At 42.0% G+C, this 14,030-nt stretch overlaps 1 protein-coding gene across 6 annotated transcripts in view; it reads left to right on the top strand.

The window, feature by feature from the left end:
• SORBS2 (sorbin and SH3 domain containing 2) overlaps window positions 1-7,680 on the top strand; it is a 280,974-nt gene extending 273,294 nt beyond the window's left edge. For all 6 annotated transcript variants that reach the window (XM_044297794.1, XM_044297802.1, XM_044297811.1 and 3 more), the window contains 3 exons: window positions 3,609-3,652; window positions 5,062-5,168; window positions 7,095-7,680. In XM_044297794.1, coding sequence (XP_044153729.1) covers window positions 3,609-3,652; window positions 5,062-5,168; window positions 7,095-7,156 — 213 coding nt within the window. In that variant the 3' untranslated portion in view covers window positions 7,157-7,680. The remainder of the gene's footprint in view (window positions 1-3,608; window positions 3,653-5,061; window positions 5,169-7,094) is intronic.
• Window positions 7,681-14,030: the final 6,350 nt, after the last annotated feature.

Genomic DNA, 14,030 nt, shown 5'->3' with positions numbered 1-14,030 from the left:
AAGAAAAGGGACACTAAATCTGTAATACAGCCACCTAGACTAATGACTTGAAATCAGCTGTGCTATGGCAACTCTGCAGTATTTGTGACTCCTAATCCTTGTAGAGCACATATTTTGTTTGTTTCGCATCAATTTGTATTACACATTAAGGTGGCCATACATAGTCTAAAGTTTATCAAAACAGACGATTTCAACCAGAAAGATCGTTTGTTGGGTGAAATTTAACCACAAACGATTGTTTTAACGGATGACCACAGAAGTCAGCCGTATTTTCATCCGATAGGCAGACAAAAGATCTTTTTTTGAAAGTTCCCAGAAAGATAGTCCATTGGTCGGTTTTATTGAACATGTATGATCAGTCTTGACAACTGTAACGGCCAATATGGAATCAAATGTGTGTGATTGTGTCCCTTAATGATAATTCACCAGATGAATGTTCAACTGCTGTTCAACCATCAACCAACTTCTGTCTAATGTGTTTGTCCACTTTGACAGCGTGTTCAAACCTGACAAATTTGTAAGACAAACTGTCAGATTCTAAGAATGTGCAAGTAATACACAGAAAAACAAATAACGCTCTTCGTGATATTACATTTCTTGGGCAAATACCTTGACTGCTATTGAAAAATATTGAAGGGATAATCGGTGATTAGTTTTATACAGATTATCCTGGACATGGATAGACAGCTGAGAATATATTTGTTTCAGGGTACTGTTCAGGTCATGCAACACAATAAATGCTGTCCTAATAAAGCTATGCAAAATATACATTACTGTGTAATGTGTAAATATGGTAGAACCTGAAGTGCAAACCAATATTGTAAAGCTTTTGTTTATTTGAACGTACTCTTGATGTGACATAAAGCCCATGTTAGGTGATACAACCACACGTGACTTATGTAACAGATCCAACATTGTTATGTAACATTTGTGTGGTCGTTTTCCTGTGTGATTCTCCTTGTCTGCTACACATGATGTAATTTTCTCTGTGTCTGTCTTTCAATTGACATCATTCATTTACTGCCAGGCCAGATCCTGAAAAATGTTATCTTCTGGGGTCTAATAGTATGATGTCAGAAGTTGAAATATTTTACAACACAAACAGTACAGAGCTTCAGACGGAACAGTTTTTAACTTGTATTTCATAGCCTGCTGCTCTGCTTTCCTGAGGCACATATTGCTTGCATTATACTGTACATTAACATTAGGCCAGTGTGTGTAAGATGGACAGTTAAGTGTACTTCAGAGGAGCAGATTGAGAAGGTTGCATTGCAGGCAGAGTACCCAATGACCATATGAAGCCCCTGGGACTCCAGTTGCCAATGTGAGGTCTAAGGGTACCTGAATAGTGATTTCTCTCTTTCTGCTCCTACCCATTAGGGCCCCATATATGAATGCCTTGCACTTTTATGACATACTTGTCCTGGTCCCATAGATGTCTTATCTAATAAAGTGTACCACAACATAAACATCTCATGTGCCAGAAGTCCCTGGTACTATTCTGCAATCCCATCGGCAACTTGCCTGGCATTTCAATATTTGAAGTAGAAGTGAAGAAGCAGTAAAGTTGTATGTAGCATGTTGCTTGGTTTACATATGATTAAATGTTGTATTTCTGCTCTATGTGGATACTGTTACCCTTGGGGATGTGGGACGATTTCAGCAGAAGACAAAAAATGTACTTTTACCTCCTGCCTTAATGTTTAAAAAATACTCATTTTCCGTATCCATACATGTGTACATACAAAGCTCTAGGATATGCCATCAATGTCAGGTGTGAGAGCACTCCCTTCATCACTATGGGAGTTCCAAAAATAGCTGAGCCAGTGCACTCTGCTGTTTTCAGAAGACCCATAGCGGCCAATGGAGAGAACACAATGCAAGCGCAGCCAACTCCCCATTCACCGTCATGAGACTGCCACAAATAACTAAGCTAGTGCTCGACAATCGCCCACATAGCACTGAATGGAGGTGACCACAGCTGCTCTCTGTTAACTTCTGTGGCCCGTTCTCCTGTTAGGAGAAGGTCCCAGAGCTGGGACCTGCACCTCTCTGACAATGATATGCGATCAATGTCCCAAATCGGCCAACCCCTATAAGGTTTATATATTTGCCTGAACTCACACTAAACCTCTATTTAGTCAATATTTATTTTGCTGCAGTGTTTGTTAAGAATGTACAATGTACATTTTCCTGTGACCCTAAAAACATACTATAGTATTCTACAATATTATAGTGCCCCGTGCAAGTAAAGGAAAATCTGCTCACAGCTGGTCTATATAACTTTACTTCTGAAGTATTTTATTCATTGTATAACAATGTTATAGCATGCATTCATAATACTTTATGTATCAAAATCCCATTCCAAACTATGTGTGCTAATATGGAGTTGTAGTTATAACAGACTCCACTCTGATATGCAAATGGGTATCTCCCAGGGAAAAATAACTGTCTCACTAGCACTACCATTTGGAAGTGGCTCCCTATCAGTCAAAGTCTGACTTTTTAACAAGCCTTGGGACATAACAAGGGGAAACAGTCAAGCCAAATATCCATCTGCAGACAGCTGTTTTGGGGTGATAGCCCTTCATCAGTATGGAGTAGGATTCTGGCTGGCTGAGCGAGATGCCATGGATGCAGCTTCGGGTGGCTTGCTTGCTGTGTATGGAGACTTAGTAGCAATTCTCCATGGGATAATAAGGTGATGCTAGCGAGACAGTTCTCTTTCCCTCAGAGATACTTCTTCACATATTATTTTACTTATTGAGCACTGCCACCAAGTCTCCATACATAGCTGGTCTCCTTAAGACGAGCCAATACTTACCCCCCCCCCCCCCCCCCAGCTGCCCATTATGATAAAATAGCATTTATTGGCGGAAAAGGTATGGCTTGATATCAGCATTCCAGTTTATTTCAAAGCTCTTCCATGGTGGGTAAGTTGTGGGCCTTGTGCAACAATCTCCTGCACAGCGGCACTCATGTTGGAAAATAACTTTCCCAAACTGTTGCCATAACTTTACATACAGTAAATTGGCTAGTTGGAGCATAGAGGGGCTGGCCAGAGCCCTTGGAGCACCAGTTTGTGAAGACACCTGCAGCCTTAGCCACTCCCCTCATCCCTTGGATTGACACAGCTGGATATCTCCAAGGGTTGGGGAAAGTGGCTAAGGCTGCAGGGATGTTCACAAACTGATGCTCCAAGGTGTCTGGCCAGCCCCTTGATACTAGCTAATTAGCATATTAATAAAAATGCATCAAAATAAAAATGTATCCTTTAAATCAGCATGATCAAGCCTACCATGTAGTGTGCCTGGTTTAACTGGATTAATCATGCTGATAGATGCTCTTTAAAGTCACGGAGCTCTTTGTAAGTCCTGAAAACAACAATTAAGAGGACAAGCAACACAAAGCTTTGTCTGTATAACAGTAAGTGTGCTTAGTATTTGTTACTTGCAGCATATTCTTGTAAATTGAATGTTCGCTGTAAACGTATTGTTGTCAGTCTGTCCACATTATGTGTACCAATATTCTGTAACAACCCATGTTGAAGAAATAGTCTGTAAACTCCCCATATATTATATTAATCATATTGTCATTTTCCCTAACAGCGAGCTGCATTAACTCATGAACACATCCAGGCTATAGGGGAACCGTAAGTTTACCTTTTATACATTTATACCTATGTGAAGTATCTGTGTTGTCCTTTTAAAGGGGCTTTTTAATTGACGTTCATCACCTATTCTTATTGTGGATCCTTTCAAGAGAATGGATCAGTGCATGAAGCAGTGGTGTGCATGCACGGCCACTGCTGCATTCACTTTTATGGGACTGATAAATATAGAAGAGAATGGAAAGGTAGTGATGCATGCACCCCACCACACTATTCACAGAAAGGACTCAGTTGCCCCCATTCTTATCATCAGCGGATTTCCCAGTGATCATACATTTATTACAGTGGCGTAGCTAGAAATTACTGGGCCCCACAGCAAATTTATGAATGGTGCCCCCCCCCCCCTTCTGTGGATAGTAAATATTGCTCTCTCAGACCAGGCCTGGCAGCTGTTCCATCCGTTTCCTACACTGTCTGTACTGTCACTGTATATAATTTCATTGTGTAATACTGTTGAGGGGGCCCAGACAAAATCTTTTAGTCCTCCTCCTCCTGGATGGTCCCCTTCTGGGTCAGAGCCCCAAAGCAGCCGCTTCCCCTATAGCTACGCCATTGATTTATTACCTATTCTATAGGTGACAAAGTTAAGCGCTGTTGATAACCCTTTGTTATCAACCTGTGCTATGTGTAACCCAGGGGGTCATGTTTCTTTAAACCCTGCTTGTCTTAGGTATTATTCAGAATATGGGCTCAGAAACACTAGGAAGTATTGGTTTAGAATTCCCGTGAATCAAGCATCTGACAAAAATATTCCCAATGACAAAACCTTCTGATGTTTCAGCATTTTCAGGGAACAAGTGAAGATCTGTAATGCTCAGATGCATTGGAAATTCCATATTAAAAACATCCAACCGGGTGTACAATCTATTAAAAAATCTATTTTCTCCATTTGTCCTCCCAAAGCGTTCAGTGTAAGGCCTCATGCACAGAACTGTATGAATTTTGTGGCCCACAAAACACAGGTCCGTAAAATGTGGATGTTGTCTGTGTGAAGAAAACAATTTTTTTTGCATTTTTATGTAGGCAGTACTATGCCATTAAAAATAAAACCCAAATCTATTGTCAGCTCCTGTGAGGGTAGGATGTTATCTGATGGGTAATCCTCATGCTAATACTAGACACAGAATTGGGATGAAAGTATAACACCTATATTGTTCTCTTGATAGGCCTAGATATTCATACCCACAGAAGATCATTTCACTGATTAATTGAGTCACTACAGGGGGCTCTCTCTGGTTGCAGCAATCTGACTGAAATACGTTACATGGGTTTTACTGTTTTCCCCATATTAATGACCTATCCACAGGAGCAACCAATCACAGCACAGCTTTCATTTTTCAAGAGCAGAATTTGTTTACTTTAACTACAGGCTCTATCTTTCTTTCTGACAGATACCAGTCCTTGTACAACTATACTCCACGGAATGAGGATGAGCTGGAATTAAGGGAAGGGGATGTGATAGAGGTCATGGAAAAATGTGATGACGGATGGTTTGTAGGTAAATATGCTTTCATTTAGCGCTGCTATAGACATTATTGTTTAAACTTTTTTTTTGTGCAAAAGTATAGCAAAAAAATGCATTTAAATAAGGCTTAAAGAGAATACGTCATCAGAAAATGACCTTAACTCTAGTTTATATTAGCTTTTATTTTAGAATTTTTGGCGATTTGTTATTATTTTTTCCACATTTTCTTTGTCACTGTATAAAAAACCCTAAGGCCTCTTTCACACGGGCGTTGCGGGAAAAGATGCGGGTGCTGCACGATTTTTCAGCGCGAGTGCAAAGTGTTTTAATGCATTTTGCACAGGCGTGAGAAAAATCGGCAGGTTTGGTACCCAGGTGTTCTCTAGATTTTATTATTTTCAGAGTGTGCTGTCCGCATCCGCATTTCCGAAACGCGGCTCCGAAAAAAAAAAAAAAAAGAACATGTCCTATTCTTGTCTGCAATTGCTGACAACAATAGGCTTTTCTATGGGGGTGCTGACCGGGTGTATTGCGGATCCGCAATGCACTACGGACGTGTGAATGGACCCTTATCTGTCATTGTAATTTTGCTTGTGATGATGAGAAGACTGCTGAAAAGTGATCTCCACAGAAAAGAACATCTTAACATATTATTAGTGGCCAGTAAAAAAAAAAATCACAGGGTTTTAAGCATATTAAAATATAAGTAGTGATATGAAAAATGTAAATGAAATCACTAATCATTTTTAATATAAAAATGTGATTAACATAATAAATCATTTCCTGATGACATGTTCACTTTAAAGCTATTGACCCCTTATCAGTAGATATCATCATAGAACTTCATATCATTTTTTTCCTCTCATAGTAATAAGCATAGCAAGTCATCTAGAGGCCTCTCCCGAATCCCTCTATTACATCCTTGTGCCCTAAACTGGACAAATACAGCAGGGCTGTCTAATCCTGCTGGTGCTCTGCATTATGTACCAGTATTTCTGCTGACAGGATACTCTTTCCACCAGTCTGTAAGTGACTGTTAGCAAGGTTTTAAGGTGTCCTCATTACTTGGGTTGTGTAGTGCTAGAATATTGATGACCTGTATAATAATAGCAAAGACAGGTGCACTCTGCAGACTTGCTAAACCCTCAAACTGATGATAAAATTGAGAGATTTGGTATTTGGCTCCTTGTATTGCCCATACGGCTCAGGTAGGGGAGTATTAGGACCCGAGCTACTTAAGAAACCCTGGCGTGGTGCTGGGACTCAGACATGTCCTCCTAGTGGGATATGTTGGCTAATCTCTCAATTTTATCATCAGTTTGAGGGTTTAGTAAGTCTGCAGAGTGCACCTGTATTTGCTATTATTATATTGTTATATTGATTATCACATCCACATAATTGCTATGTTGTGTAGGATGTCTATTGTGGTACTTGTGGTCCACTGCAGGCATCCTCCACTGTATGCATTTCTGCTGGGGATCGCCATTAGCAATGGACCACAAGTGCAGGATTTGCTCCCCTGTTTATATATGCACAACTGCACATGGGTTTGAGCACTTCCTGCCTGTTTAACACCACACCATTCTTTTCATTTGTTTGAATATTGATGACCTGTCCTGAGGTTAGGTCATCAATATCAGATCAGTGGGGTCAGCTGTTGGAAGAGATTGCAGCGCTCTTGTGATCATAGTAGCGGTAGGTGTCCTATTTACTTGAAAGTGATGAGCAGCTGTAATTACACTGCACCACTGCGTGCAATTAAACAGTGGAGTGGTCTCAGCGCTCACACAAGCACAAGGTATCTGACCCACTGATCTCTAGTGATCTATCCTGAGGATAGGTAATCAAGATACTGTAACTATCCTGTAAAACAAATGCAGGGCTTTGATCATATAAAGTAAACCTGTTCTTTATACACGTGAATTGAATGTTGCTGAACACATTTTTCTCTGTCCTTAGGAACTTCTAGAAGAACAAAGTTCTTTGGGACTTTCCCTGGAAACTACGTCAAAAGGCTGTGAATGCAATTTTTATGTTGGATGCTCAACTTGTCACATGTATTGCTTGGAAGCACGCATCTTTATTTTTGACCTGAACCAGTTCATATGTAGTCATGCAGCCTGCCAACATTGTCTAGCAGTATTAGAGCTTCCCCGGCCCAGTCCCATCACTACTGAAAATCTTCTAGCACCAATCATTACTTATTCACTCTTTGTAAAACTGCAATTTCATAGGACTCACTGCCTCTAATTATGTGTGTTTTGGAAGCTTAGAAACACTGTGTAAGACACTGTAAGAACATGAGGTCTTTAAAACGTTAGTCTGCTTAGATACCAGTTCATCGGAGCGTATACATGTGGGTAAAAAGGTTACCACTACGACTGCTCTCATAACAGGTGTATCTCATAACCTGTTGTATCAAGAGGTCGATGTAGTCTGGTGACCCTGGCACTGAGATGGCTCCCTGGTGTAGAGAAAGGCAGAGGAAACATTAGGTCTCACTACAGTCACATCTATGTGATCAGAATAAAATGAGAATACACTGCTTTGTAGTTTGTCATTACCTGTCTGCTACAGATTGTGTGCATTGTTACTTGTCGTAAACCTGTGAAACAAATCCTAAACAGAAAACTGAAAAATCAAAGTAAATTAAATTGTAGTTCCAGAAATGTTACTGGAACTCATATGACGAAAACATATTACAGGCAACACAGATAAACAAAGACAAAATCAGAGCAGATGCCCATGATAAAGCTGTCAAAGGTCACACTATATAGCAGCAACATGGTTGGTTGGTATCTGTAACTGTAGTTTTACATAAAATTCTTTATATGACCAGCATAGAGAATTATTTCTAGAAAAAAATAGAAAATGAAGGTGAACAGCTGATGCGTTCTTGAGTCACATCATGTATTCAAGCAGTTGTCTGTGCACCTACATTCTTATTGTGACTGCTGCTTAACTGAAGAACACAAAGACCAGTTCTTGGAGTGCAATATTTTGGGTTAAGGTGTTTATTGTGTTAGGCTTTATTCACATCTCCACTGCAGAGTCCATCATTTTTGATAGGCAGACTAGCACTGTATGCAGCACCTACCTGTCAAGCTGAGGGACACCACAGCAGGACCCACTATAAGTCAGAGAGGTCCGCCAGTTGCCACCACCATCCATCGTTCAACAGATCTGGCTCTGCATCATGACTTCCCTTTTATAATGGAAACTATGTCACAGATGTAAACAGTAGGGCACATACACTGGAGTACATGTCAAGATAGTACTAATAACAAAAAATATCTGCCCTGTTAGCCAGATGTTCTATATTTTCATTCAATGCCTAACCTAGTGTCACATATCTGCAGCATGCCACATTCACATTTAAGAGGTGTTTTGAAATTTAGGGCTTACGCACATAAACGTATTTGTTTTCCGTGTCCATTCCGTTTTTTTAGGGGTAAGCTACAGAAATTGTGCTTCAATTTTAAAAAATCTATAGCGCTGTATTATTTCAGCATAAAATGGCGCCTGCACTATATATATATTACATATAGTACAGGTGCCATTTTGACTAAACATTGCAGTCTAATTTTTAAGTTCAGAATGTTATTTATTTAGTTATTTATTTGGCATTAATGACAGCCAAGCTAAACCCAGAGGGGTCCAGATAGGGGATCACCCAGCTTGCACTCTGCCACTGTCCCTGCCTCTTCCTTTGCAACTGTCCCTTTCTCAGTCTCAGATCTGCCCTTATCTCCATCAGCCACCTATCTGACCCCCAGCCTACATCAGACTCCCATCAGACCTCTCACCTCAGATCAGACCCTCCCTAGCCTCATATCAGCCCTCATCAGATCCCCCCAGTCTCAGATCAGACTCCCATTAGACCCCCTCTCCTCAGATCAGACCCTCCCTAGCCTCAGATCAGCCCCCATCAGACTCCACCACCTCAGATCAGACCCTCCCTAGCCTCAGATCAGCCTCCATCAGGCTCCCGCACCTCAGATCAGACCTTCCCCATCCTCAATTAGCCTCAGATCAGACCCTATCAGACCCCCCAGCTTACAATCAGACCTCAGATCAGACGATTACAAAAAAAACAAAAAAAAAAACAACTTACCTCTCCAGCTCCGGATGGCGCTGCCACTTGACAGATTCACGTACCCTCCCTGGTCGTCTTCCCACCGCGCTGTACTGTGATCTTACAGCGGACAGTGTCAGGTCATAATGTGCGTCTACGTGCACTACATCCTGACACATCAGACCTCTCAGCCTCAGATCAGACCCCCATCAGACCTTCCCTAGACACTGTATGTGTCAGGAATTAGAACGGAGCCAGAAGAAGACCAGGGAAGGTGAGGACAGCCAGTGCAGAGCTGTTCTCATCTTCCTGTGGAAGCGGTCATTAGCCTTTTCACTATATGCTCTGGCAGGGAAAAGGGGCCCACATTAATTGATCCCGGAGGTTCCCCACCCCTGATTATAGAACATGTCCTATTATTATCGCATTACGGACAAGTGTAGGACTGTTGTATTAGGGGCCCTCTGTTCCGTTCCGCAAAACACCTAACAGTTGTGTGCATGAGCCCTTAAAGAAAATAGGTACCTTACTTATTATGTAAATTCAGTCTCACTAACGCTCCAAGTCCCTTCATTGCTAGTCCTGAAATAACCATGTGATGTCCACCGTAACATCATGTAACGTGACTGGTATAGTGAATAACTGCATGCCACCATTAAAGCAATGATGTGGATTTCTATCATAAACACAGGATTTCACAGAAAATCTCCATAAGGACGACAATGGGCCTAATGGATAAATAAAATGTAAACAAAAGCATTGCCCCGAGTTTCCAATTAGAATATGGCTTCCAGGATTATATTCAGAACTGAAAGACACTGACACTGGCATGAAGATCTACACTATGATGCATCTCTGGGTATTCCACCTCTTTCTATGTTACAGAAGGGACAGAACCTTATATATTTTAGGGAAGCTCCCACAAGTCAGGAAGTCTATTCACTGCTCAGTCATGCAGGTGGAACTACTCTACAAGCCTTATCATGTGTGTGCTCCTACTCCAGTAAAGACTCTAACCAACCAAGCAGACATAAATACACCCTTTCAACCAACAGCTATCTCCCCCATACACATGCATGCTGAGATTGGCTTAGTGCGTATGTTTAGGTCAATAGGAAGTTGCTTCAACACTACCAGTGCTTATCCCTTGGGACCAAAGCATTAGGCACTGAAATCCAGCACGCCCACTTCTTTTTTTATTTCAATAGTAGATGTTGGAGGCAAATTCATGCTTCCCTCATGCACATCAGAACGGCTTATCATGGAAAAATTGGTAGATAATATTTAATATGTTTTATAAATCATGTTATAGGGAAAACAGGGCATTTTATAGTGTTTTTAAAGTCAACCTTCACTTTTTATTATCATATCAGTTTTAGAACTGAAATATTGCGCTGATTTAGTTTTTAATATATATGTATAGCAGTTAGCGCTCTGTCTTCTTATACATACAAATCTGCATAGATATAAAAGTTAACATGCTTTCTGTTTACTGAAAGGACATCACAATTACAACATCTCAGTAAAGAGTCCGTGGTTACTGATACAAGGTTAACCACCACTTCCCTGTAGGATGCAAGTAGGCCTCAATATTAGGCCTCATGCACATGGGCGTGGCCGTATTGCGGCCCGCAAACAGCGGGTCTGCAATATGCAGGCACCGGCCGTGTGCTCCCCGCATCACGGATGCGGACCCATTCACTTGAATGGGTACGCAATCCGGAGCTGAGGTGCGGAACAGAGGCACGGAAGAACTACGGCGTGCTTCCGTGGTGTTTCTGTCGGTGCCTCCGCAACACACGCCTCCGCGTAAGTCACACACCTATCATCCATGAGGGGGGAGGACGCTTTGTATTCTAAATACACATAGATAAGGCTTATAGAATGTGCCAGTGGTGTATAGTGCACAATGCTGGTTAGCAGTCTATTTGGTCACACCTACAGTGTATATCAGACAGGCTGCACGCACCTTCTAATATGCTGTCTGCTTGCAGCCGCCACTAGATGGAGCTTAAAAACTAAATACTACCACTACTAATGATAATACTGTAATAGTATTGAGTTGTAAAACACTATAAAGCACAATAAGCTGCAAGGCTCCTTTTAGTGGCGGTTGAAGGCAGTCAGCATATTATTTCTGAAATCTATGTTTATACTAGGAAGTTTGAGTTCTGTATACAAAAAACAGCTTCAGCTGATATAAACATATCATTAAAAAAATGAAACAGATTAGGATTTTGAACAAATTTAGAATAATAAAAACAAAATGGTTTTCCAGGGTGGACAGGCAACAGCTTCTTCTAATAGGCGGGGCTCGGGGAGTTGAACCCCCACTGACCTGATATATCCTGAGGATAGGTCATCAATACTTTACTCCCAGAAAACCCCTTTAAGAATTACTGAACAACTGCTGCACAAAAACTGCTGTAAAGACGAATAGAATACGGAGCAAACAGCAAAATCAGGTGTATTCCTCGTACAATCTTGCAGCGCCTGCAACGTTTTGCTGTCCGCCTGACTAAGCAGAGCCAAACGTCGGTCCTGGCACACAATGTAAGGCAATGGGGATGGATCTGTTTTCTCTGACACAATAGAAAACCGATCCGTCCCCCATTGACTTTCAATAGTGTTCAAGACGGATCCATCATGGCTATAGAAGACATAATACAACCGGATCCGTTCATGATTGGTACATGCGGTTGTATTACTGTAACGGAAGCGTTTTTGCAGATCCATGACGGATCCACCCCACCCTTCAACGTGCTTCCTTTTATCTCCATATCCTTTCTTTGAGAGGAAATATTCCCAAAGGAAGCACATCAGCGGAGGAGGTGAATGACGTTTCAGGATGCCTACAGCTATGTATCACTTACTACTGATGCTATTCAAAACTATTTGGAGGTTTGTACACAGCCTACTTTCTTAGTGTGGCTGGTGCAATCACAATCATGTACTCTAGCACATATTATTCAGTTCTGTCCAGTGGTGTAACTAGAAATAATAGGGCCCTCCTCCCCCAGCAACTTCTTTGCATCTCCTGACTCCTGTGCAACTTGAGGCTATTCAAGATTGCACTCTCAGACGAGGCCTGGCAGCCGCTCTGTTCGTTTCCTAATGTCACTGTATATAATGTCATTGTATAATACTGTAGAGGGGGCCCTGACAATAAAATATTTTAGGGCTGTTTCACACGAGCGGATGCCGTGCGTGGCATCTGCTCCGTGAAAGAGTGCCAAGACCCGATACAGACTGCAGAGGCACGGAGCATTAACATGAGTGATAATGCTCCGTGCCTCTCTGTGATCGCTTTACTACAAAATCACATTGACAACTGTGACTTCGTAGTAAAGCGATCACAGAGAGGCACGGAGCATTATCAGTCATGTTAAAGCTCCGTGCCTGTGCAGTCTGTATCGGGTCTTGGCACTCTTTCATGGAGCGGATGCCACGCACGGCATCCGCTCGTGTGAAACAGCCCTTAGTCTTCCTGGATGGGCCCCTGCTGAGTTTGGGCCCCAAAGCAGCTGCTTCCCCTATAGCTATGCCCCTGGGTCTGTTAGTATACACAGATTTTTTGCATTATGTTCAGGTTTGAAATAGTCTCTATTTATGGTTTAACTTAAGGTCCTTTTACATGGACGGATAATTGGGCCAAACATTGGGTATGAGCATTTGTAGAAATGTTCTTTCCCGAAACTGTACTGAGTAAAAGATGCTGGCATAACCCTAAGAAATGTTTGTTCTTGGGGTTATCGTGTCTTTTGGATGGCACCTAAAATTATTGTTTCTGGGCAGAAGATTGGCCTCTGTGTAAACGAGGATCTGCTGTCCAGAAACAATGGTTCTCTACTGGGACAAGCAAACGTTGTAGTGATCGCTTGTCCCCATAAAGATGAGATGATTGCTGCATGTAAATGTCATCTCCTCTGACAAGCAGGCAGTTATCAAGAATGTTTGGTTCATTCCCGATCAGTGTTTAGAACATCAGTACATGTAAAAGGACCATTAGGCTGAGTTCACATCTCCGTTCACTTTTCTGTTTTTAGATGAACAGAAACACAGCAAAAGATTATCGGTTAAACAGACTGAATACCGTATTTTTCACTTTATAAGATGCAATCCCCCCCCCCAAAAAAAAAATTATTGGGCGAGGGTGGGGTGGGCGGAAAGTCAGTGCATCTTATAAAGAGAACCTTCTCAGAAACATGGCTGGCACATTGCAGGCTGATATCCAGAGGTGCACCTCAAGCATTAATATATAAGGTGGCACCCTCTAGGAGGAAGTATGGGGCGGGTCATTGAAGCTGTATGCTGCCAAACTGCATATCCTGTGCTCCCCCGCTCCCCACTTCTACTATGGCAACCAGGACTTTAATAGCGTCCTGGCTGCCATAGTAACACTGAACGCATTTTGAAGACGGATCCGTCTTCAAATGCTTTCAGTTCACTTGCGTTTTTCCGGATCCGGCGTGTAATTCCAGCAAGTGGAGTACACGCCGGATCCAGACAACGCAAGTGTGAAAGAGGCCTTAGTCAGTCGCCCAGCCGCCTGCCACTGCTTTAAGAGAAAGAAGGAAGGAAGAAGCATTACTGACCCTCTGGCTCCCTGAGTGTCCCTGGGACTCCTGGCCTGTCTCCACCTGGAGTTCTTCAGTGAGTGACAGCCTGGATATGAATAAGTGGGGCTCAAGGGCCTATCTGGACAAATATGTACTACATATAACTATATTCTCCCCTCATCCATAGAAGTACACCCATGTACTGCGGTACATGGGTGCATTCTTAGGGATGAGGGGGGTTATAGTCACATTTAATATAAA

This window comes from Bufo gargarizans, chromosome 1, assembly GCF_014858855.1.
Source record: "Bufo gargarizans isolate SCDJY-AF-19 chromosome 1, ASM1485885v1, whole genome shotgun sequence".
Lineage (NCBI taxonomy): Eukaryota > Metazoa > Chordata > Amphibia > Anura > Bufonidae > Bufo > Bufo gargarizans.
The sequence above is the reverse complement of the archived record's forward strand: the minus strand, read 5'-3'. Positions and strand labels throughout refer to the sequence as shown.